General features: G+C 35.2%; 2 protein-coding genes across 7 annotated transcripts in view; one reads left to right on the top strand and one right to left on the bottom strand.

The window, feature by feature from the left end:
- Window positions 1-26,202, top strand: part of LOC149794267 (histone H4 transcription factor-like) — a 160,951-nt gene that overhangs the window by 27,685 nt on the left and 107,064 nt on the right. The gene's annotated exons all lie outside the window — the stretch shown is intronic.
- LOC149794268 (11-beta-hydroxysteroid dehydrogenase type 2-like) overlaps window positions 8,856-26,202 on the bottom strand; it is a 48,987-nt gene continuing 31,640 nt past the window's right edge. For all 4 annotated transcript variants that reach the window (XM_089968413.1, XM_089968414.1, XM_089968415.1 and 1 more), the window contains 4 exons: window positions 24,806-25,018; window positions 24,001-24,183; window positions 19,166-19,303; window positions 8,856-15,030 (listed from right to left, as the gene is read on the bottom strand). In XM_089968413.1, the coding sequence (XP_089824539.1) occupies window positions 14,687-15,030; window positions 19,166-19,303; window positions 24,001-24,183; window positions 24,806-25,018 (878 nt within the window). In that variant the 3' untranslated portion in view covers window positions 8,856-14,686. The remainder of the gene's footprint in view (window positions 15,031-19,165; window positions 19,304-24,000; window positions 24,184-24,805; window positions 25,019-26,202) is intronic.

Raw genomic sequence — 26,202 nt, 5'->3', positions numbered from 1 at the left:
AGTTATTAAGGACCAAAAACATATTTTTCCCTTTGTTGTAATTGGTTGGGAAAGAATTGTATTTAAACCATGAGATAAATGCATTTCATTTATTGGAAAAGCCCCAAAATTCAGTTTGCCCTTCGGAACACCTATCGATGCGATGCCCTTTGGCCTTGGCAACCCCAAAACCTCCAGCCCAACTTTCAGCACCTCTGCTTAATTATGAACCTTTGCTTAATTCTGATTTGGGGTCTATCATGTGATAGTATATATAGATCTGTGTACTTCTCAGTTGTATGCAATTTATGCACAAGTAAATAAGATGAACCCATTTATTTTCAGCTTTTCCTTACATGTTGGATGGGGTTGTTCATGGGTCTTACAGTGTTCATTTAAAAAAATGGCAAATGTAGGATCCAATGGTCCCTACCAGGTCAAAAGTGGGGGCCCCGAGTGGCCGAGTGGTCTAAAGCGCTCACCGTTACGGATCACTGCCATCTCACCTCTGTCTGCATGAGTTCGAGTCTCAGCCTCGGATAACGTTGGTACGTGAGAAGGCCTGCCAGTAGCTTATCGTGGGTCGGTGGTTCTTCCCGGGGTTTTCCAGGGTTCTTCCTCCACCAATTATACTGGCCGCCATGTATGGCCTATCTTGTGCTGAAAAATGGCGTTAAACCCTACAACAACAACAAGGTCAAAAAGTGGGATCCAATGGTCCCTACCAGGTCAAAAAGTGAGATTACTGAGGAACAAACAGGGGTTGCAAATACCCATGATTGTATTTTGTTTAACAAAACTTAAACATAGATTATTATCACAGCCGCTCACATGATTTATTAGTTTCTGCCAATTAATTTTTCCAGCATTATATACTTTGATTCGTTCATTGTAGAGACTGACTACATGTTATTCCACAATTTTCTTGCCTGCTCAAAAAGCTGTTAACCGTTCAGGACATGGTTATTCTGACTGCAGAGCAAACTGTGCCATAGAATTAAAACCCAAGTACCTTTGATCGTTGCAAGCATTTACTTTTGAAAGGCATCTGTACCGGGATTGACTTCCTCGTGCCTGACTAATAAGTCCCCTCTAAACAATTTTTTTATATACTTGAGCCCACATTTGTTCCCCACTGAACACTGTTTTGGAAATAAATAAAGCAGCGTTTTTATTGAAGATTTCATCATTTCTTCTTTACATTTTATATCAATGAATGATGTGCTCTCAATTGGTGCCTAGGCCAATTAAAATCAGGAAGACATTTCTGGCAGCGAATGAAATTGATCATCTTATGCATCTTTGACAGTGAGTGTTCTCCATTCAATATAGAATGCACTTGTTTTCATGTAAAATCAACTGTAAGATCTTTTATATATATTTGGCGGGGGGGGAGGGGGTAATGCACCACGTGTTTGCCATGAAGGGAACTTTAATGCACCAGGGATGAAAAATAAAGGTCATTGGTTATATACAGTATCTTAGCAACAACATGCCAACCTTATTTACACCTTCTAACACCTGTAATTGCAGAAAAAGAAAATTTCATTAACTAGCGGAATGTTTCTCTCTGGCGAGAGTAGGAATAATTGAGATTTTTATTTTGCCTGCAAATATCAAGTCTGTGGTATTGCTTTTTCAATATTAGTATCATAAACAATTTTAAGGTGGTGTGTAAAAGTGTTTGAAAGTCACATTGTCTTCTACAGCGGTTGCTATATTCAATGGAAATGTCATTAATACTGTACATCCATCCAAAGGCTTTCTCCAGATGTCCCATGTTCCTATCTCCTGTACAGAAAGATACCTAATAACAGGTTAATAGTTCACACGCTTCTCACTTGTTCACATTATTATTAACTCTTGTTTTTTTTATGGTTTTTTTTTTGTGTTTTTTTTGCCTGATAAAGATCGACAAAATTGCTGCAAACCCGAGACAGAAGCATGCATATCATAACATCTTGAGCTTACTTCAGCAAAGGCCAGCTTTGACTTTTGTCAACATAGGATTTTAATCACAAGACAGGAGATTTATTTAAGTTTCAAAAACAATTTAATAAAGGCTAGTAATGATATATATTAACTGTGCAATGTGCATGAATGAATCAAGAATAAAATTGTAAAGTTCCAGTCCAAACTCAGTTGTTATGAAATAGGTTCAGCTGAATTGATCACACCTAAACTTCTTCCTTGTTACATAATTGTAGATGACGTATCTTGCTCGGTATAAAGTTAAGAAAGTACATAACAAAATGATCACTGAAAAATGATTAATATATTTTTCAGTAAAGAGTACAACCAGAAAACAAATTAATGAAACAACACATGAAATATGATACCACTTGGATGTGTTTCCCAATGTTTTAGTATTGTTATAGTTCAGAATGCGCTAATACTTGGAAGTATAAATGTAGAATTGCAGGGCTCAAACTTAACACAAATTTCTTTGTAGCGAGAAGGACTAGTATATTGAGAAATTTACTAGTCCTGCCAAATCTTTACTAGTCCTGTTCACAAAACAGTGTCACACAGCTTTCGTATATGTTTACCGATTCAATTTTAAAGTTTGAACAACCCACCACACAACGTTCCTATCCTCGTCATAATTCAGCCATTCCCTGTCTTTTATCCATTTCTTCTGACATTTTCCATTACGATTTTCCATATCATCAGAATTATTCCTCATCATTCTCATTCAACTTTTGCTTTTTCCGGTGGCTGAACACCTATCAAATATCACATTTTGCTTGTCTTATAAGGAGGGAATTGTGCCTTGGTTTGAAATAAGAAATGTTATAGTATAGCTGACGAGAATTATTTAAAGGTAGAAAAGGAATGGCACCGTGTCCTTTATACAAGAAAGTCAGAGCATGAAACATGTTTCAAAACATGTGTCTTTACCCCCTCCTACAATTAAATGGCCTCTCCCTAACAAAGACTTAACTTCAGTGGATGTTCTGCATGATCAAAGCAGTGGCTATTGTAAACACTGTTATAAAATATTAGCATCAGAAGATAGTGTTAGTTTCAGCTTGGAAAAGGTGTGTTCCCATCAAACAAAATCATCTAACACTCTGCACTTGTATTTAACAGCTCCAATTACGGTATCACAAGTCGTAAATTTGGTAATTGTTCCTAATTAATTCAACCTCAATGTACATGTATTGTTGAAATTTATAATAAGGCGGAAAATTTTCAAATCTTAGATGCCCATGTTCAGAGATTTTAATTCCCAACAAATGTACGGCATTCTGTTTGGATATCTCCACATGTATTCAATTATTTGTTTATTCTTGTAAGGGAAAAATACAACAACTATTCTTATCATCATAGAAAATGTAGTTGTATGGAAAGGATGTGTCAATAACGTAATCGTAATAAATTGGTCTAATTCTTATAATTATTTTGATGGAAATGTAAAATATGTAGTTTCCTGTTTGCGACTGTTGGGGCATTTGGGTAGCGAGCAACAAAAAAATAGAACCTTAAACAAAAACGTGCAAACTAATTTCTTTGAATGATTTTTGCCGTGTTCTTTTGTGTGGTATACTGCTTTGTAGTTTGTTATTGTGGTCGAGTGAATAAAGTGTGATCCCACGTCATTTTTTCATTTAATTCATTATCAGATTAATTAGGATCAATTACCAAACTTCCGTTGTTAATGATGGGACCATAATTTGCACTGTTAAGTGAAATGCACAAAATCGGATGGATTCTTGTTATAGAAAAGCACCTTTCCGAGGCAGAAATTGACTTCATCTTCTCATGCTAATATTTTATGACTGTGTTTACAATGGCCACTGCTTTGATTCTACAGAACATCTGCTAAGTGAAGTCTTTATTAGTGAATGGCATAAACAAACGCTGACTATTGATAACCGAAACTTACTAGCCCATCGAACTATTAACATTATGAAAGTTACTAGTCCGACAGGAAATCTGCTAGCCTCGGGCTAGCGAACTATCGCAAATTTTGAGCCCTGAATTGTTTTTCTTTATAGCTAACTAAAGGTCAAATCAATGTAATATGCAGATAATGAATACTCCCTGTGGGAATATTATAATGGATGCTCCCTTCTTTACATGTTTAGTTATCTACCATAGTAAGAGTACTGAGGCTTTAATATATTTCTCTACTGGAATTTCCATATGCAGTAATATATAACAGAATAGATTATTGTTTTGTCACTCGAGTCAATGTAGATGTATGAAACCATTAAATAACGGTCCTGTAGTACAGCGATGTTAATTCTACGGGATCATCATTCTTCAATACTGAAGAATATATTGTAGGTTTATTTTATATCATTTGAAATATTATAATCTGTAATGCTTTTTGTTATATTGTATTGCGATCTATTGGAAGCATACCACGTTCATATTTGCTCTCCTACTCCTGCTTTACATAAATTATACAGTTGTTGCCAGTCATAATATGTCTGCCAGAACACGGTAAGGTAACGTTTTTTCTTCACAGCAGAAGAAAATTGTGGACACAAATTTTATAAATGCAGAGGCGTTATCTACTGAGTTCTTAATAGAATACAGACTATTCTTAGTGGTAGAAGACTACATTGGTCCTTTGTTTAAAAAGATATTTCCTGATTCCAAAATTGCAGAAAATATGCATCTGTAAGAACAAAATCATCTAATATTGTTAGGTGTTTAGCAGAAGATACTTCACTTAAAATTGCAGAAGCCATGAAAATTGGGTCATTTAGTATTGCAACAGACAAGAGTAGTGATTATGACAAAAAGTTGTATCCAGTCTGTGTAAGAGACTTTGACAATGAAAAAGACAAAGTCAGAGTGCTCTTCTTTCATTACCAGAATTAACAGTCGATTCCACTGGAGAAAACATTTTTTTATTTGCTTGATAATGCTTTGAATAAACACAAGTTGGCAGAACTGAATGGGGTTATCAGCCGATACTGCATCAGTCAGGTATGGAATTGATAAAGAAGTTGCATTCTATATTTTGAAAAATGTCTCCATTATTATATGACTGCTCCAGTGGCTTAGTGGTTAGAGCGACCACCTCGGATGCAGGAGGTTGTGGGTTCGATCTCCAGCCAAGTCATACCAAATGGTACTAACAGCTGCCTCGTTTGGCACTCAGCATTAAAAGGTTAGTGTTAGGACTGGTCGGCCTAGTGTCAGGATAATGTGACTGGGTGGGACATCATGCCCCATTGCTAGACTATAAGCTGTCACACTTCAGACATCATAGTGATATGACTGAAAAATTACTAGAGCTACATTAAAAATCGAAATCTCTCTTTCCCATCATTGTACATATCAGATTGTTTCTGTCATATGATGCACCATGTTGCAGGAAAGGCTGCAGATAAATTAGGAGGAGAACTCCTGAAGTATCAAGTTGGCACTCTACCTGACAATGTACTTCATGTGGACAGAGTTGATTTTTAAAATCTTATTTTCCAGCTAAAAGACCCAATAACTGGAAGATATAAATTTCCTCTTTTGCCAGGTTATGAAAGGAATATTGGTTCTTTACCATTCTAATGCTGACTGTGAGAGATAGTTCAGTATTGTTAACAAGAAAAAACTGAATTCAGATCCAGGCTCTGTAACACAGCACTTAGTGCTCTACTGGTGTGCAAAACATTCATAGTCTCAACTGGTACAAAGTGTTTTGAAATGCAATATGAGAGTCAGTTGTTTTTTAAAGCTCAAAGTGCTATATATGAAAATTTGAAGCTGTAATTGATGTTAAAGTCCATAGGGATAAATAAATCATTTTGTACATATGCTTATTGAACTTTGATCATGTTATATGTGGGTTACTTTTTCTGCTCTGATTACTCTTTTGTCCACTTGGATTTTTCTTCGCCACAAGTTGGTATGTATGCATATATCTTTGCTATAAATGACACCAGAAGCATATCTACATATGTATGTACTGAGGAAAATGTATTGCACTGAAAATAAAGAAATTTACTTTATGCAAATCAGAACTTCTTAAAAATGGATCCCAACTCCTTTTTTCTGTTAGAACATAACTGATTTGTTTCTACTAATTACTCTTCTAATATGTAGAACAGGCCCAATGCACATCATAAGAGACAACTAATTGAGGACACCTGTTTGCCCTGGGATGTGTGATGATGGTCTAACTATAAAGATCTTGGGCTTTTTTAATAAATTTTTATATAGAACAATTTTATTTTGGTGATTTTATCCATCGTTTGCTTTTGCTTTGTTTTGCATGCCTTTTTTGTGTAGGATGTTTCTAAACATACTCAACACTACATTGATAGGATTGTGAACCCTATACCTACATATATACCAGAAATAAAAGAAAAATCCCTCTATTTGCCAGACATATTTAGGTAAAGAAAGGTTTTGACCAGTACATAATCTGAACAACATGACATAGATCATCAGCTTGACTTTGATCTCTATATCCATTAAACTGTCAAATAAGGACCTTAACTCTTTACCTCATGCAAGTGCCTTCGGACGCCTCTACTTCATTCTCATGGAAGCGTCGCTTGATGCCTGATGTAAACATCAGCCATTTTTAGCAGGTTTTCAAAGCACCACTTTCGTGGGGAAACCCCGTATTAGATACTACATTCATTGGTGTGAATGACCATTAAATCAGATCATGTGGTTGCCATTTAAGATCTGGTCGAAATCTGCTATTTAAAGTAACTTAGTTGTATTCTCCACTCTCCAAAATGGATGCCGCTGATTTCGTTCAGTACTTACTTGAGTTTTCATGACTATGAAAGCTTCAATAACTTAATTAATAACTAAAATTGATGTAGGCAGTAATTAAATTTTATAAACTATCAAATTAAGATGATTAGATATGTAGACACAGACAAAGAACTTGTAAATTTTGAGTATGAGAAATGGCAGCTACAGTTGGTCACACAGCTTCACTGACTTGACGGTGAATGAGTTCTCTCAAGATTTTGAAGCACATAAAAAAAAATCTTCTGTGAAAATTAATTATACTTCTATAACAATCAAATTTGACTCTTAAATCATTATATAGATAATATATGTGTACCTAAAATGTAAAATGGTTAAAAATGATGTTAAACGTAACATACACTACAATGCTTAACAGTTAACAGATTGGCCTATGTGTATAGAGTCGAATAGGTAACAGGTGTTCTGTTTATAGTGCATAACACTTGGTAACTTTGTTATATGTATATCAAAGGGCTAAAAAGCCATACACTCTATGAGGTAAAGGGTTAAGGAGGTAAAACTAAAGTCACTACATCCATTCTACACATTGTTTCTTTAAATATGTCACCCAATCATAATACCTTAGGGGAACTACTATTAACTCACAAATCCAGTCCTCCCAGATAAAACTTTGAGCTAAAAGAAGCTAATAGATATCTGCCCACTTTAGTGGCGGTCGGGCAGAGTGATCTGGAAACGCCTCTTATCTAGGTGTTATGTACTTTCAAGGTTGTAATGTTGTCAGTTAATAATTTATTTAAAAAAACGGATATGTTTTGCTTAGTTTCTCAAGAAAAATTACTTTTATAAATAGATTGAGTAGAAACTGGTTAATCATGTAAAGATGATACTGACACTAAATCAGTAGCAGATTCCAAACTGAAAATGACACATTTTTAAGTACATTATTTAACGGTATTTCTCTTTGGCTCCAGTTCTAGAGAGCTAAGAAACAGACCAAACAAATTATTATTATTATTATTATTATTATTATCTCATTGTTTTCTCTTTTGTCCCAGCTTGTTATTGCTTAGTATATTTTTATATTATATTTCACAAATATATTTTCACCTTGTTAATTCTGGGGAAAAATTTATGGCAAGAGCTGTAATTTCAGGATTTCTGATACATGCACATACATATATATATACATACATACATACATCCACCCACACACGCACACACACACAGAGCTGAGTGGTCTAAAGCGCTTTCCATTACGGATCACTGCCATCTCACCGCTGTCTGCGTGGGTTCGAGTCTCTGATTCGTCCAATGTCAATATGTGAGAAAGCTTGCCAGTAGCTACTCGTGGGTCAGTGGTTCATTCCAGGATTTTCCCAAATTCTTCCTCCGCCGTTAATACTGGCCACCACGTATAGCCTATCATGTCCTGAAAAATGGCATTAAACCCTACAACAACATACATACATACATACATACATACATACATACATACATACATACATACATACATACATACATACATATATACATGTGTATGTAGCTTAATAAAGCAAGCATTGGTTGTTTATTTTTAGTCCTGGTTTTCTCCTTTGTCCATATATTGAAGACAAACACAAAAAGACTTGTCAGCATAATTGTTATTCTGTACTAATTAGATATACAATTTTTTGGCTTTTAAGATCTGACATCATTAAGAAAAACAAACAAGTGCATTAACAAACTCTGGATATATTTGTGGCAAACATTCACAAAAAGAGATGTCTAACATCTTTATTTATATATAAAAAAGACATTTTTCTTCAAGAATACAACACATATCACCAGATTAAGAAACATCAAACTCTGATGTACTTGGGGAATTTTAACTTTGAAGTTATTCAAACATCAGTTAGGATTAATTAGTGAGGAGGTACTACAACTCTGCTGTTTCTGAAAGAGTGGTGAAAATTGTTATTGCAGTGCTTCATTGTATGGGGAGGGGGGGATGAAATCTCTTCTCCAGTCCATAAATTTCAGCAACAAAATAAATGGCTATCTTTGGGCAAAACCATGAAATTTTATACCTGTGAATAAATGAATTTATTGTATAAATCTTTGTTGTCTGAGACTATTCGGTGAATTTTAGATAATCGAGTTTCAGTAGTGCATGTCAATAATGAAGAAAGATAAAACCGACAAACAGGTATTCAAATAACAGTTTATTTTCCCAGAGAAGAAAAAAAAGTAAATTAATTCAACAAAACATGAAATAAAGAATTAACAACATTATAAATAGTTCACACAAGAAACATGAGGCACATTCTAACAAAAGTGCCTTTGTCAGCACATCTGCAAAAATCTCTAAACATTATTAACTATATATCACAGATATATCTATCTAATGATCTGACCCATTGTCTGAATACTTAATTCACACATTTATTCCATTTTGTTATATTAGGAAATGTCACATGCCCGAAATACAATCACTGCCATTTATACTGTGCTAACTATAAGCACCTGGCTAATATATTTGGACAGTTTAAAGCTTTTAAGGGAAACGGTTGGTTGAATGATAAAAAATGTATAAAATAATGAAGGCAAAAAAATGTAAGTGGATTAAATGGGAGAGGTAGTATTTGAAGGAACAGTAGTGGGATGCTGAACTGTGAGAGATTAACTTTTTTTCTTCATAATTTCTGTGTTTAGAGCATGGTCTGTTCTCGAACTGAAAATATAGGAGCAAAATTCTCTACTCAATTTGAAAACAAGCCTGGAATTTTTATTCTTAATGTTGGAGGGATTTAGTACTTAAAAATATAAAGCACAATTTTCTCACATATGATTTGTTTTGTGTGTGATTTTTTTCAAAATAAAGACAAAAACTTTAATCCTTGAAGAGACCTTTTTGGGCAAGTCCTAAAGCGACTGTGTCACAATAAAACTGATTATTGGTACTGATATACTGTATGGGCTTAAATATAGTACAGTATGTAGATCATCATACATTCTGTTTGTGTTCCAATTTAATTACACTGGTAAAATGACCCATTTTAAGGTCTATATGTATTCAGCAAATTTTCACTTGTATTGCTCTCCAAGACATTTGCATATGCTTATGGACTCAAACAAGTACTCTGCATCATGCATAGCTTTGCACGGTCAGTATCGCAGTGTATGTCACCTCAAAAAGTCTTCAAACTTGTAATATCACAATACATATAACTTCATTACTATGCCTTGTGCTGCAAATTATCATGCCTCTGATTTCTAGACGATGGACAGGTCTATAAACTTTGACTTTTCGATTTTTTTTCAGTTAGGATTAAGCAACAGTAGTACACATAAAGCACAAACAGTCAACATTAGTACGATATATCTAGTGTTATATTCTGTGAAACACTTTAAATTCATGATGTTCCAATTTTCATGGATTTGGTGGGTGAGCAAGACCACAAATTTGATGTTACAGCGAAATATCAGTGTGCCATTCACCACACACACACATCCCCCAGTCAAATACAGTGGAAAGGCATCGCCTGTTTCTTCTTTTTTATAAATACCATTGCTATCTATACTGCGGAGATTGTGAAATGTACATTATGATAAGTACATGAATGACAAGAAACACTGAAACTGATAACAGTTTAATTCAAATGAAAAATTTCATTTACATGAAAGCTCATGTAAGATTTTAATGCCTTTACTTGCTGTTTAGTAATAAATGCAGATTTACTCTCTGTCTAGTGTCCTTTATTTCCAAAAGCACATATTCTGTATAGATACATTTTTGCTGCTGTCAACTAACTGCTAAATAAGCAGGCAGGAGATTAGTACTCAAAGCCCATTTGAATCAGGTCTCTCTAAGTGCTGCTATGTCATGTGTGCAGATAAGTCACTTTGCATGAACTGGCTTAAGGATAGTTAATGTTTTCAGGCCAACCAAGACCTAATCTGAATATACATCTTCACTGTCTTCCAGTTCATTTAACTGATCAATCGCCTTCGTTAAATACCACTCATGAAGTCTAGATTTTAGTTTTTCCTTGTAAAAGTTGTTTGCAGTTAAATCTTGGGGTTACTGTATAATCTCTTTTTTTCTTTAAGTGAGACACCAGCCTTACTCCACAATGTGCTTTGAAAAGATCAACAATTTACAGCTATTTGATTGTACTGAGTAAGGGGAAGCAAGTCACATACAGAATTCACATAGGGTATCAGAATTCAGTCAACAAATTGAATCATGGAATCCTCGTTGCTGCAATAAGTTTCTGCAGTGTCACATCCCAGTCACTTAGGAAGAGTGTTTAACAAAAAGGTTTACAGTCATTGACTTTGTTCAAATGCCTGATCACTAATTGACTTTGTTCAAATGCCTGATCACTAATTGTTGAGAACTTTGATAATAGTCTTCAAGAACACCTGACAACTTAATTACTTACAATAGTTTATTATTTGTATTAGATCAGACATGAGTGGAAAAAGAAGTCGGCATTTTCTTTCATATATCCACATTTATGCCAAATGCTAGCAATGAATAACTTAATTAATCAACTTAATTACTGCAGCATGGATTAAATCTGTTGCAGATGAATTTTGGTGTAATCATTTACATAAACATATGCATCAGAAATAGGTACCCGTGATCATGTGTTTTTTTTTACCCAAGACACAAAATTTGACACTGATGAAAATAAAGTGTTTCACATTAATCTTAACAAGGCAACTGATTTAAAAGTGTGATTGTCAATGTCTTTGTATCCTAAACAATACAAACATTACAAGTAACAAATCAGGGGGTAGGAGGGAACCTAAGCCATGGCAAAAAGTAAAAACCTCTAATTAAATCAATTAATTTTGAATTTCTAAACTGATTCTAAGAGCAGCTACCCTGATTTAAAAGTACCTTCCCTAGGTATAGTGTATGTTTTTTATGTAACACTTTTTAGCATATTTCTATTTCAAAGCAGTGTCAAAATGGTTTAGCATGCCAGACTCCTAACCAGGAGGATGCTTGTTCAAATTGGCATTTAGAACAGGATGGGTTGGCCACTGGTGTCACTGGGCAAGTCACTTTAGTCTACTTGCCTTGGCATGATATAATAATCGTTTGTTCATGTGTCAAAACACCAAAAACAAAACAAAACCTGTTTTGATTTTTATAAAGATACAGTGAAAACTACATTAATTCAGATATTTTGTTTCCATCGTTTGCATATCTATTGGCATGGAATTTGTAAGAATGAATTACTTCTAAAAAATTTAAAGGAAATTAGTCTCCAGATAATGGCATACATGTACTGAGATTTTCTATTAAACTGTATGGATTAATAAGTCTTACAGATACGAAGTGAGGTAGGTTGATGGGGCTTTTGTAACTACATGTAGGATGATGGGCCTTTTGTAATAAAAAATAGGTTAATGGGCCTTTTTGTTTATAGCACATAGGTTGATGGACCCTTTTTAATTAGATGCATAATGATGGGCCCTCTGTAATGACACAATATGATGGGCCTTTTGTAATAACACATAGGTTGATGGGCCTTTTGTAATAAAACATAGGATGATGGGCCTTTTTCTGTTAACACATTGGTTGATAGGTCTTTTGTAATAAAACATAGGATGGTGTGCTTTTTGTTATAATATAGGTTGATGTGCCTTTTGTAAGAACATCAGGTTGGTGGGCCTTTTATAATTTTCTAGTATTCACTGATATGTCACTTGATACATTGCAAATGGGGTCTAGTTTCTGTATCTATGGTGCATTCTCACTAATGTCATTTTATAGTGAAACATAGTAATGGAAAGAGGGTTAAGTTGAGAATATTCTACAGCAGTTTCTAGTTTTCATCATAAGCGAAGAAGAAAAACATTTACTTTATTGGTCAAAGATTATGTTTATCTCTACATACAAGTTTTATTCTCCTCAGAAATTCTGAATTTTCTGAAATCACTAAAAGGAACTTATTAAATTAAGCATTGACACTTATTTTTGAATTCAAACATATGTGCAATGGCCATATTTTATCCCTGAACTTGTTTTATATTCCAGTGATGATGAGGTCATAATACTGTAAAACAGAAGAAAAAATTGCTGTCAGAAATACTCATTTAATAGTCAGATCAGATCGTAAAATAACAGACTCAGATCTGCTGTTGCATATTGTGTCAGCTGATCTGAGGTTTTGCACTTTGTTAGGATTAGTAAAACAAACAATATAGACCACGGGCTGCTGTTGGCAGATCATGGTCTTTGTTGTTTGAATTTGGATCCAACTTTTCAAGCAAGTATATGTGACAGTGTAACATATTCATGAAAAAAACTAAATGCATACACATATTTTGTGTGAACAACATATGCACTGTACATAGTTCATTAAAATCATATTCAAAAACATGCTGTGTCAGCAGAATTTGTTATCATACATATTTGCTTTACACTGTCCCAAAAACAAATGTTTATTTTTTGACTATTGGCAAAAATAAAATGTCTTAATGAACATATTAAAATTATGGAACAATACATTAAAAAATGCAGAACTGAAGAAACAAATTGCATTGACTTTAAAGTTGACATAATTATTCATTTAAAGCATATTTGATATTAAAAAGATTATTGAATAAAAATCATTGAAAACCATATATCACATTAATAAAACATTTAAAATATTTAAAAAGGGCAAATGCACAGTGATGATGTCATGGCTATGGAACTATGAACACTATTTCCATACTTGTCACACTGAATCATATGTATAAGATTTGGTTTGAAAGGGAGGGGGAAATGGGATACCCATGATAATAATCACAGGCTAATATTCTTCCAATACGCATAGCTCACTAAGAACAGTATGACCTTGTGTATTCTAAAATAAAATAGCCTTAGTGCCTTGTTGGTCCAAGATCCAGGCTTGTTTTACATGAATGTGATGAATTGTCCACAACAACAATGGTATGGCATATAGTGTTGGCCATATCTATTCAGCCATTCTTCCATCTGTCATACCTTGGTTCAGGTTTGTTGTTGTTGTAGGGTTTAACGCCATTTTTCAGCACAAGATAGGCTATTCATGGCGGCCAGTATAATTGGTGGAGGAAGAACCCTGGAAAACCCCGGGAAGAACCACCGACCCATGAGAAACTACTGGCAGGCTTTCTCATGTACCAACGTTAACCGAGGCTGAGACTCGAACTCACGCAGACAGAGGTGAGATGGCAGTGATCCGTAACAGTGAGCGCTTTAGACCACTCGGCCACTTGGGGCCCTGGTTCAGGTTTGCATTTGGGTCTGTTCATTAGGCACTGTGGTGCAGCATCTATGTTCCTAGAACATCTGTCTAGTTTCTGCTTATTTTTATCTACCATTAGATTTATCAGCTAATACACTTATTTTTTTTGCATGGGAGTTTGTATTAATTGCCTTTGACTTGAGGTAAGTATAATTTGTCAAAGACTATACTGTACAGAACTTTCTCTGCCATTACTAAACTCAGAATCATACAAATTTGACTTTGCTATGACTAGATTACACTATATGCTTATGTAAAACATGCAGCTGCAAAAAATTAGATGGTTTTCACCAGTTGCCACATGGATATACTTGCTTATAAGACGAGTCCAACTGACCCTTATCTGTAGGTACATTGTGCTACAGCAGATCAGGATCTCTCTTGTTTGTAGTTTGATTTGACTTATAAGTGAGTATATCTGGTATTAATTGTACAAAAATAAGACTAAAGATAAGGAACATTGCAGCTTAAACAAATATGGCAAAGAACTAAATGTAAGACACAATCACACAGTATCTGATTCCATATGGCAACAGGAACCAGATCTGCTGTCACATAATACACAAGCAAACTGGGGTCTTCTTCTCTTCATTCTGCAATACTTACAGTTTTAATTAAGCAACATAGACCCAGATCTGCTTGTGCTTGGTCTGTGTAATAGCCGATTTCGATCTATACTGCCCATATTCGGGTGGACCTATGCACAAGAAATACTATATTATCACCTTACTGTGATAGTTTCAATGTTATGCTCTATGTGATCTTCTCTGTAGTGCCTGGGGCTGAAATTCAAACCAGTCTGCGATTAGTTTCATCACAATGTCCCCCAGGTATGTAGGGAGATGGAGGTAGAGAAAGGGCAAGGTCCTTGCCAGAAATCCTTTGTGGTACAGACTACGAGGATACTTTGAAGTCAGGGCTTCCACCATTGTGTTCACAATTGGAGACAAATCTGCGCTCTGATAACTCTCATGGTTCTTCTGTTTGAATTTAGGTAGGAAACATTCTCGTCCATAGTCTTGTTTGACAACATCACTGGCTGATCTCCACCATCTTTCTGCTGTGGCTTTTCTGTCATAGTTCAGAATTCCTACACAAACAAAAAGAAAAGTTACTCATGGTTCTTATTGAAAATTTTTACCAGTGAAAAATTCCTAATCCCATAGAAGTTTATTTTTGCTCAGATTGTGAGGTTTAGTTCACCTGACTGTAAGGCCAAGTGAGTCGATGGTAAGGCCCTGTGTCATACATGCATCATCCATCACCCATCCTTTGTCTGTGGGCAATTGATAGGTTCGGCTTGTTTTCAAAAACTGCTGGACAAATTTCAACCAAACTCTACAGACAGTATCTTGATATGAAGACCTTTCATGTTTACACAGATGATGCCATCTTTGATTAAATATGGCCATGATTACTAAAAATAAAATAAAAAACTGAAATTGCTATTTTTTGAAGAAAAAATGTAACAGAATTTAAGCAAATTTTACAGAAAGCAACCTGGTATGTTTCCTTTTCAAGAATAGATAAATGATTCTGATCCATCATCAAATGCCACGAGTTAAATAGAAAAACTTTATAATTACTTCTTGTACGAAAAACCTGAACAGAATTCGACCAAATTGGACAGAAGTATGATGGTATCAGCAAACTGCGGAATGTAACAGGAAGTATCCTGGCATAGAGGACTTTCATTGCCAATTCACCATTCAGTATGACTGCCACTACTTAAAATACAGAATAAAAATTTACATGACTTCTCACAAACTTAATCAGAATTAAACGAAATATAACAGAAAGTATTTTGGCTTGGGTACTTCAGATTAATACAAATGATGCAGATCTGATATCAGATATTACCACTGTTACTGAAAATAACAAAAACTGCTTCAAAAAGAAGACTTCTCCATAACTGTTGAACAAATTTTAACCACATTTGACAGAAAGCATACAGACATAGAGGCCTTTCAGGTTTCTACAAATGATGCCAATCTATCATCAAATATGGCCACTGTTACTAAAAACAGAAAAGCCGTTAATTCTCAGGAAGCATCATAATAGCCAAAATTTCTTGTCCAGCTGCCCTTGTTATTAGCTTTAATGTATATGTCACTTGAGAAATCTTGGGCCCTCTTGTGTCTCTTGGTAAATCTTGATGTTTCTACAGTGATGGTTGGATCAGACTGCAAATAGGCCAACAAATACATGTACAAAAACTTTGTGTCTGTGTGTGTGTGTGTGTGTGTGTGTGTGTTGGATTTTTAACATCGCTTTAATAATTTGTCAGCCATATTGCTAGTGTGGCAGTTTATAGTGATGTCTGGCACTGGAACATTATCCTGCAGACATGTGGCATCATGTCCCACCCAGTCACATTATCCTGACACCAGGCCGACCAGTCCTAATACTAACCTCCTAATGCTAAGAGCCAAGTGAGGCAGCTGCTAGTACCATTTTTATAAGTCTTTGGTATAAATCGGACAGGGCTCAAACGCATGACCTCCTGCATCTGAGTTGGATGCAAGAAAAACTGTAACATTACAGTGATGCGTCTGCTAAATTAATTACGTCTGCTTGGTGGCCCCATTTTCCATTGGCAGCCCTCAGAGTTTTTGTATTGAAATATCCCAGGTGAAAGCTAGTAAATCTTAGTTGCCAAAACGTTTCTCTCATTTTATTTATATCCTTAACATAAGTTTCCATATCAGAACCATGATTTTCTTCTCCTTACCTAAAGTCATCTTAATCGCACAAAACCTTGGCATTACTTTTAATTACATTTAATCATAGTAAGTCCAGGTCCAAGCTGGACCCCAATATTTGGGCAAAATTACCTCACTTTAGCCAGAATAGGGTGAGATTGGCTAGAAATGGGAGAAGTTGGTGTAGAAAGTTCAAAAAGTATCTTTAACATGTGTCTTACATACTTGCATGCCATCTTGTTAGAATGCTGATGAAATATTATTATAAAAATATTAAAACTTAAAAAATTTTGCTTTACCACATTAGTTGTATAACATAAAATAGCAACCACGAAAATAGGTTACAGTCGAAAAGCTGCATCAGCTTAGTTCCTTTGTTCCAGTCTGTATGATGAAATATTGGATACAGTGATTAATTTTATTAGTAATGGACTGGGCACATCCATTGAGTCATAAGTGGGCTTCAGATTGGGCTTAAAAATTCAGTTTTTCACTAATATTATGAGGATCATGTGTGCAATTTTGGCTAGAATTTCACATCTATGTGATTTCTGGTATTTATGATCATAAAATTAACACCATAATTTATTCTAGGCCATAAGACCCTTGCTATCTTTTCATCTTTCTGCCTCTTTGACAGGAAAATTTACACAAAAATGTATGTTTTTCTTCTTCCTTTATTAATGCATTTTGTTGAAACAAAATTGGGTGATGGTAATGTGAAATCACTTTTCTGGCGTAAGTGACGATTTCAGCTGAATCACATCCCACTGTGGACCCTGTAAGTATTTGGTTTATCCAACATTTGAATTACTGAAAGGTCTACAAGCAGGCAGACACTTCTCTCTATTTTCTTAACAGTAGATATATATTCCTTCCTTAATTGGAACAATGTTTTCAACAGCTGTAATGGTCAGAATGCTTATTGTGCTTTGAACTGATACATGACTTTTGACTACTTCTAATGCACCAAATCTTCTATTTCTGACTGATTTTAAATTGATATATGTTTTACATAATGTGCTGTATTCTGGTTTGTAGAGAAGCCATGGTAGCTTAGTGGTCAGTGTTCTGGTTTGTAGAGAAGCCACGGTAGCTTAGTGGTCAGTGTTCTGGTTTGTAGAGAAGCCATGGTAGCTTAGTGGTCAGTGTTCTGGTTTGTAGAGAAGCCACGGTAGCTTAGTGGTCAGTGTTCTGGTTTGTAGAGAAGCCACGGTAACTTAGTGGTCAGTGTTCTGGTTTGTAGAGAAGCCATGGTAGCTTAGTGGTCAGTGTTCTGGTTTGTAGAGAAGCCATGGTAGCTTAGTGGTCAGTGTTCTGGTTTGTAGAGAAGCCATGGTAGCTTAGTGGTCAGTGTTCTGGTTTGTAGAGAAGCCATGGTAGCTTAGTGGTCAGTGTTCTGGTTTGTAGAGAAGCCATGGTAGCTTAGTGGTCAGTGTTCTGGTTTGTAGAGAAGCCACGGTAGCTTAGTGGTCAGTGTTCTGGTTTGTAGAGAAGCCATGGTAGCTTAGTGGTCAGTGTTCTGCTTTGTAGAGAAGCCATGGTAGCTTAGTGGTCAGTGTTCTGCTTTGTAGAGAAGCCATGGTAGCTTAGTGGTCAGTGTTCTGAATTAACCTAAGATATAATTTAAATATCATGAAACTTCTAGTTCATTTGTAGCCACCTAGCAAGATCAGCATTTTAACTAGCAAGAGGCTAGTTTGCTGGCATTAATTTTGAGTCCTAATGGTTAGCATGCTAGACTCCTGACCAAAGGATGCGGGTTCAGATCCTACGATTGGATCAGCTTGGGTTGGCTACTGTAGTATGTCCTTGGGCAAGACCCTTCACTACAAGTGCCTGACCACCAAGTAACCTTAATTGTGTTGCTGTGCCATGAATCACCTAACCAAACCAATCAAGTTTGTCGAATGTTGTCTGTTTGTATGTGTTGTTTATGGACAGGTGTCCTTAGTATAGAGTTTTTGTAGGGTAGATTATTTATTAAAACACAACACTTTAATTCAGTTTGAATATGGGGCACCTTTATCCAATGTCAGATGAATTTGTTTTTGTTAAGGATTTGTTATTTAAAAGATGATGGGTTTTTATGTACCAAAAACACAACAACAACAACAACTTCTATGATTCTACAATTAAATGCAGCTTCTGTACAAAGCAAGTACAAAATTATAGAATTAATTTCAGTTTCTAATAATACTTTTTTAATCTGTTATAAAGGAACATCTAAAAATAAATTGCAACAAAAATTATGTCATCAGGGATAGGTGGTCAGAATAAATAAGCCATTGTGTTACACAAATTCCTGAAATTACTTTTCATTATGACGTTAAGGTGTTATTTTCATTTCTTCAAAGATGAGACGTGTCTGTAAAGAAGACCCAAAAATGGCCATATAAAAGTTGCTTATCAGTGTGAAAGTAAGAAAATGGCTTTATATGTGATGTTTATGGACAGGTGTCCTTAATATGGAGTTTTTGTAGGGTAAATGAACACACAGACATACAGTTGATATTATCTAACCTGTTTTGTATCCACTTGGTACAATAGTTGAAACTTTGATTCCCCATGCTTTCAGCTCATACCTCCACACTTCTGTCATTGTGGCAAGGGCTGATTTTGATGCACAGTAGATTCCCATCAGGGGAACAGGGGCCAGACCTGACACAGAAAATGTGCATCTTGAGAGTTAATCTGGTTTTACCTATATTATATATGACTATGATTGAATTAAATCTTTTGAAGCATTTATTCCAAAAAATTAACAAAATGAATCATATTCTTAATTATTTGAATGATACTAATTAATTTATAGAATGTTGAAAGGTTAAAAATTACCATATATACTTGTCTATAAGCCAAATAACTTAGGAAAAATTAAAGGCCTGGAACAGGGAGGGTTGGCTTAACTGCGGGCCATTGTCTTTTTGTTGACTACTGTAATGGCTGTAAATCTATTTTCTTTTTCTGTGTCCTAAGACATAGGCATGTAAAAAAAGAAGCAACTATCGGTGACCCGACAATTATTAAACTGTTATAAAGTACTATGATTGATTTTGTTATTATTTTGCATGTGTATATTTTCTGATTTCTCCAACACAAAGTTAAGTAAAGGTAAATACAGACTTCTTAATTTGCGGGCTGCTTGAGTTTACCAAGGAGACCAGGCTGAACTATAATGTACAGTACTTACAAAGTGCAAAGCATGCGTAGCATCTCTTAAATCCTTACTTATTCATAAACATATTAGGTGCAGATTTTGCTTTATTCATTCTTTCGACCAAATTGCATTCTTCCAGATAACAATTCAGCTAGTCCTAAATAGCTGTCTCATTTACGTTGAATCACACAGTTACGAGTTAACGCATTTTCAATGGTATAAATGATCCTACAAATTGAGGTACCGGTAATATTCTTAGAAAAGTATGTACGATTAATTGTACAAGGCACATAACCATCATAATTTACATGTTCACAAAGAGTGGTAATAATAAAGGCTAAAATTCTCATATAGATCAACTAAGATCAACAGCAATCAATTTTAGCTTTGTGTTTTAGCTAACAAACATCATAACTTTCCACAATGGAAAGCTTGATGTTTCAGCGTCTCCTATGTTGATAGTCGGCGAATTTGTCTTTCGTCTTGCGACAGCAGTACAGGCAAGTTAATCATTAAAACCCTGAAACTGGCTTGTGATAAGAGGGAATTTGACCGGTAACTATACCAGTACATTGATGTGTAATTGCCTTTTTTATTCCATTACATTAGTACGATTACCGTAGTTTTGTAAAAGAGAGTGTATGGCATACCTGTAAACCTTTCAGAAGCCAAGTTGGGATACTGAATACAAAATACAGAGATTGTGACCTAAAATTGGGAGTTTTTTTGTGGCATTTTTTAAAGCCCTGTTTTCATTAAATATTTATTCATCTTCCTGGTCCAATATGCGTGAAATTCGCAAAAAAGACTCGTCGCTTCTCCCTGTGACTTGCCCTATTTTCCCCCAGGATGTGCCCTATTTTTATATTCTGGTCAGCTCTGGTCAAACTGCACAATAGTTAAAGATTAGTTTTAAATTAACAAACAAGAAAGCCAGCGCGACTAATTAAAAGTTAATCCTTATCCATGCAACTGTTTTGTAAAAACAATTGACCCTCTGCTGTAATTCAAAGAAACCACAGCACTATTGTGTATTACGCAAGCACCAGCACTTGATTGGCAAATTAAGGATTCCCAGTTTTGTTGAACTAAATGTTCCAAAATAGCCAACCTTATGGTACTGTACATGTGGCAACTATTTTCCCCTCTTTTTATATCCGACCTTATTCCCTTATTATCAACTCATAAAGCATTTAGTATTGTTTATTATAAAACAAGTATTCTGAATTAGTTTTTGAGGACAAATTTGCTGCGTGGTATGTATTTTCATTCCTTTTAATTTAGCGATGGTAATTAACATTGGTGTTGGTGTTGTGTGGTTTAACGCCATTTTTCAGCACATGATAGGCTATACATGGCAGCCAATATTAATGGTGGAGGAAGAACCCAGAAAAACCCTGGAAAAACCACCAACCCACGAGAAGCTACTGGAAAGCTTTCTCACATACCCACATTGGTCGAATCAGAGACTCGAACCCACGCAGTCAGAGGTGAGATGGCAGTGATCTGTAACGGAGAGCGCTTTAGGCCACTCGGGGTCCCAATTAACATCGGTATATATGGTATAAAAATGCCAGGTGTTCACTTGTGTAAGTTTCTTTCGTGGGAATGGCTCTATATGCCATTCCTCGTTATCAATCTTGGGATGAAATTAGGTTTGGGACGATTTTATTGTTGTGGATTACTTTTTTGTTTTGGTTTAATTTTTATTTTGTATTAACCCTTTACCTCATAGAGCATAGTTACAAAGTACAGCGCGCTATAAATAGAACACCTGTTACCTATTCGACACCATACGCATAGGCCTGTCTGTGAACTGTTCAGCAATGTAGTGTATGTTACATTTAACAGCAATTTTAACGATTTTACATTTTTGGTACACATCTATTATATGTGGAAAAATTTAAGAGTAAAGTCCAATTGTTATAGCTGTGTAATTATTTTTCACGGAATTTTTTTTTATGTGCTTTAAAATCTTGAGAGAACTCGTTCACCATCATGTCAGTGAGGCCGTGTGACCAACGGTAGCTGCCATTTCTCATGCTCAAAATTTAAGTTTTTCGTCTGCGTCTACGCCACTAAGTCATCTGAATTTGATAATTTATAAAAAGTAATTGCTGCCTACATCAATATCAGAGCCTTTACCTAAGTTATTGACTCTTTCATAGTTGTGATTCTAATCATGAAAACTCGCGACCGCCATTTTGGAGAGTGGAGATTATGACCCAGTTACTTTAAATAGCAGATATCGACCAGTGCATAAACAGTGACCATTGATCTGACGTAATTTTCATTCGCAGAAATGAATGTAGTATCTAATAGGGGGTTTTCCCTGAAGGTGGCGCTATGAAAACCGGCTTAACATGGCTGATGTTTACAGCCGACGTCAAAAGGTGCTTCCATGCGACTGGAGTGGAGGCGCCAAAAGGCGCTTCCATGCGAATGGTGTAGAGGTGTCCAAAGACGCTTGTATGAGGTAAAGGGTTAATATAGAGGTTTAAAAAAATCATTAATTTATGTGAATAATGTTTAAACTTAACATTCTATTTAGTGAAGAAGCGAATTCATTATAAGTAAAGTAATTATTTTGTCACAACAATATATCAACAGAACATGTAGGCTATTTCTTGTTTAGAAGAAATGAAAACCTAAGACATATTGTAATAATCGGGAGTTCTCTGCAAAACTCAGAAGATATTATGAAATCGGAAGGTGGGCATGGAGCGACCCCAAAAATCAGGATTTATTTTCCCTCGCGTGAAAGTTGACAGGTATGGTGTAAGGTTGCTTACATCAAAGCAAACTACAACTCAGCTTTCATAGTATTAGCATCGAACCGTATTGTTTGTTCATTGTGTTGTCCTTATGGAATTTCATATTAATGAGTTAGGTATTTACAATTTCAAAGCAAAGTAAAAATGTAATTACCAGTGCACTGATATAAAATGTCCAATGCAATAATTCATAAACAAACAATAATCGAGTCAGAAGGGACAGGTGGTGTTTCAGCAACTCGCGATTGCTAAATTCTTGTCATCGTTCAATCAAATTATACACAAATCTAAATTAGGCAGAAACAATAAGAAAAGAGAAAATTAAATAAATTACTTTTCAAACAAGTTTATACCATTTCTTTTTAATAATAATGCATGCCAACCTCGAGATAAGTATCCATGTAATTCTGTTTAATATAAGTTTGCCAAAATAAATGCATTTAGAACTTACCTCGTGCATCTTGAGATGTTTCTGAGTTATATAGGTTGGCTTATATACGCGGGTCATGCACTTTTGAGTCTTTATACCTATTCAGTTTGGGGGGTCGGCTTATATGCAGATAGGCTTATATGCAAATAGGCTTATATGTGAGTATATATGGTAGAAATAATTTCCTTTATACATTATATGTTATAGCTCATCAGTAGTAGAACTCAAAAGAAATCTCTTTAATCAGATTTGAAAGTTAAAAACAAAAATATACTCTTTCGACACTTGAATTTTAAAAAATGCAAATAAAAGCTTTCATTTGAAAGATTTTGATTCTCAATGAATTATTTTTAACTTTATTGATCTGTTGAAATAGCATAAGAATATTAGAGAAAGGTACAATTTATTATTATTATATTGTGTGCATTGAAAATATTGCCAATTATTCAGAGTTAATTTTAATAATACACACTAATTTTCAAGCCTCTAATTTTGCTGGTACTGAACTTTTGTTTGAATATTTATGGAATAAATGCACATTTTTTTCATCTTTTCATCTCTTGTTCTGTTGAAATATAGCGGGGGAAATTCAGATCCCAATTTCTATATATAGAGGGGAAATGCCAATCCCATTTTCTAAATATGAGAGGTATTTAAGAAAGAAATAACAAAAGAGTTCTTTAGTTTGATGTAAAAATTTCACTCATTCAGTTGATTTGTTGGTGCGATTTGTGGTGGGTGGGAGTGATATTTGCATGAATCCCATGTTGGTGTCCTTAAATAGATCTTTTTTGATGCAAGACACAGATAATTCTCATAAATTTGATGAATTACTCTTATTAATTATCATAATACTGCAGCAGTAAATAAGTTGTGGGTTCAATTCTTACATGAAAACCTGTCTTGAAAGACCACCCTTCTTGCCCAATGCAGATGGTCTCTCAAGACAGTTGGTCTTCCATAGCAGTGGTCATTCTAGGTAGGTTTATTGTACCTGCATTACTGGCCACATTGACAAGTCTTCCCTTGCCACGGCGCAATAGAGGTAGAAAAGCCCTGCACACATTGATAGGTCCCAGGAAGTTGACGGCCAAAACCTTCTGTATGTCATCATCAGTCATTGTCTCAATGTGTCCAATATAACAGATCCCAGCATTGTTCACAATACCCCAGAGTTCTGCAAGATTATTTTCAAGTGCATTTTTAAATGAAAGAATAGGGAAATAAAGTTACATACTGTCAGTCACACTAAAGTTTTTTTTTACTTCTCAAGGTTTTTAGAACAGTTTAGTAAAGTGCTCCGTCATTATGAGGTGTTCTAAAGAAGAATATAAGTGTACTGTATAAGATCTGAGGTCACTATTTGATGATGTGTATATTACAAGCATAATGGAGGTATGTTGTTTATAAAAGCATAAATAGACAAGGCACTGCATACACGTTATAATTAGTTCTAACCTGCCATGAACTACTGTATATGCTCAAGTATAAGTGGGGTCCACCTGTTAGAAATATAGACCCTGATCTTCTCTTGCACTTGCATCAATGCAAAATTTTCACCAAAAATATATAATTAAACTGTCATCATGTACACAGAGGTTCTCAGCAGCAGTGGCAGAACAAGCGTTTGAGGTGCCCAAGGGCAGTGTTCTTATGTTGAAGAATTACCCCTTTTTACCCTAAGGTTAGGTGAAATACTATTAAAGATTCTGCTGCAAAAGTAAAGAGCTCCCAATGGTTCCCGTTATTCTGCACCCCCACCCCATTTGCCACTTAGCATTCACATGAAAGACACTCACTTTTGTCACCAAGCTCCTTACTGACTTGGACTGCAGCTTCCCGTACCTGGGTACTGTCACTTACATCAAGTTTCAGAGTAGTTAACTGGCTAGAGCAGCTTTTCCTTAATTCCTTCTCTCCTTCCTCCTCCATAAACAAGCACCCAGCAAACACTTTGAATCCCATACTGTCAAGTTTCCTAGCCAGCTCATGGCCTATCCCTCTGTCACAACCTAGAGAGAATAAAATGTTTTTCTTACTTGAAGTGTAAATAAAAAATATGAATGATGATTGTCTCACTTGAATAAGTGTGTTGAGATATACCTCCCCCTCTACTTGTTACAGTGTGACCCTGCTATAGCACACTCTGTTATAACATGAATTTGGATATAACACGGTCGTGTTATGGCTCCCAAAATTTCATATGCATGTATTTTTCTCATACATGAAAAAAATCTTTCTTAAAAATATGAAAAAGGTAAAAAGTTTATTATCATTTTGGGGGAAGAAATCCCGTATGAATAATACAAGACGATCATGGCATGGTTCCTGAAATTTTATATATATTTTTCTTGTACATGAAGAAGTAGGTTTTTTCACTTAAAAGTACAAAAAATAACAATGTAAAAAGTTATTCTGGGATCGTGTAGGGCTTTGCCAATGTCACAATCTTGGATTTGTTTCCTTGATGGTTGATGAAACTTGTATATACAACCATTGGTTTGGAGTGGAGAAATTCAGAGGCCCCATGAAAGGAAGCTGCAAACTTGATATAAAATGCACTGAAATACACTGAAATTTATCTGTTGTAACATAAACAAGTTCTTTGTCCATACTGACAAACCATCTAAACCGGGCATTGTTATATTATAATCCGCTTACCATGACATCTAGCATGAGTACTGTATGTTGTGAGATATCTGCTTTTTTGCTGTTGACATTTCTGGTAATGGAAATCAACCATTTTTTTTAAATGTACCCAGATAAAATAGTTTGCTGGAATTTTAAAGTCCCTCTGTATGCCACTGACATGCCTTTAAGATGAATCTGGTCATGGATTCATTAAATTGGTCTGATGTTATGCCCTAACTTTGCTAATATGCATCTTGACTAGTTATATCCATCCTTCCATATGTCCATCCATGCATGTATTTCCACATGTCCTTGTGTTCCAAAACACTTATGCAAAAAAAAACTGCTCAGTGCAGACAAATGAAGGCATATTTGAACATATTTTTACATCTTACTATTGTTTTCTGGCCATTGTAGCTATCTTTTTATTTTTTTAACTTTTCGGACTTTTTTGATGAAATTCATTTTTGCATAATTAAGTAAAATCATTCAGCATAGGCAAATGAAATATTTATATTGACATACAGATGACTGGATTACATTTTCAGGCCATACATCAATTTTT

This window comes from Sinohyriopsis cumingii, chromosome 8 (assembly GCF_028554795.1).
Source record: "Sinohyriopsis cumingii isolate HCF-2022 chromosome 8, ASM2855479v2, whole genome shotgun sequence".
NCBI lineage: Eukaryota > Metazoa > Mollusca > Bivalvia > Unionida > Unionidae > Sinohyriopsis > Sinohyriopsis cumingii.
This window is presented reverse-complemented; position numbering and strand designations above follow the sequence as displayed.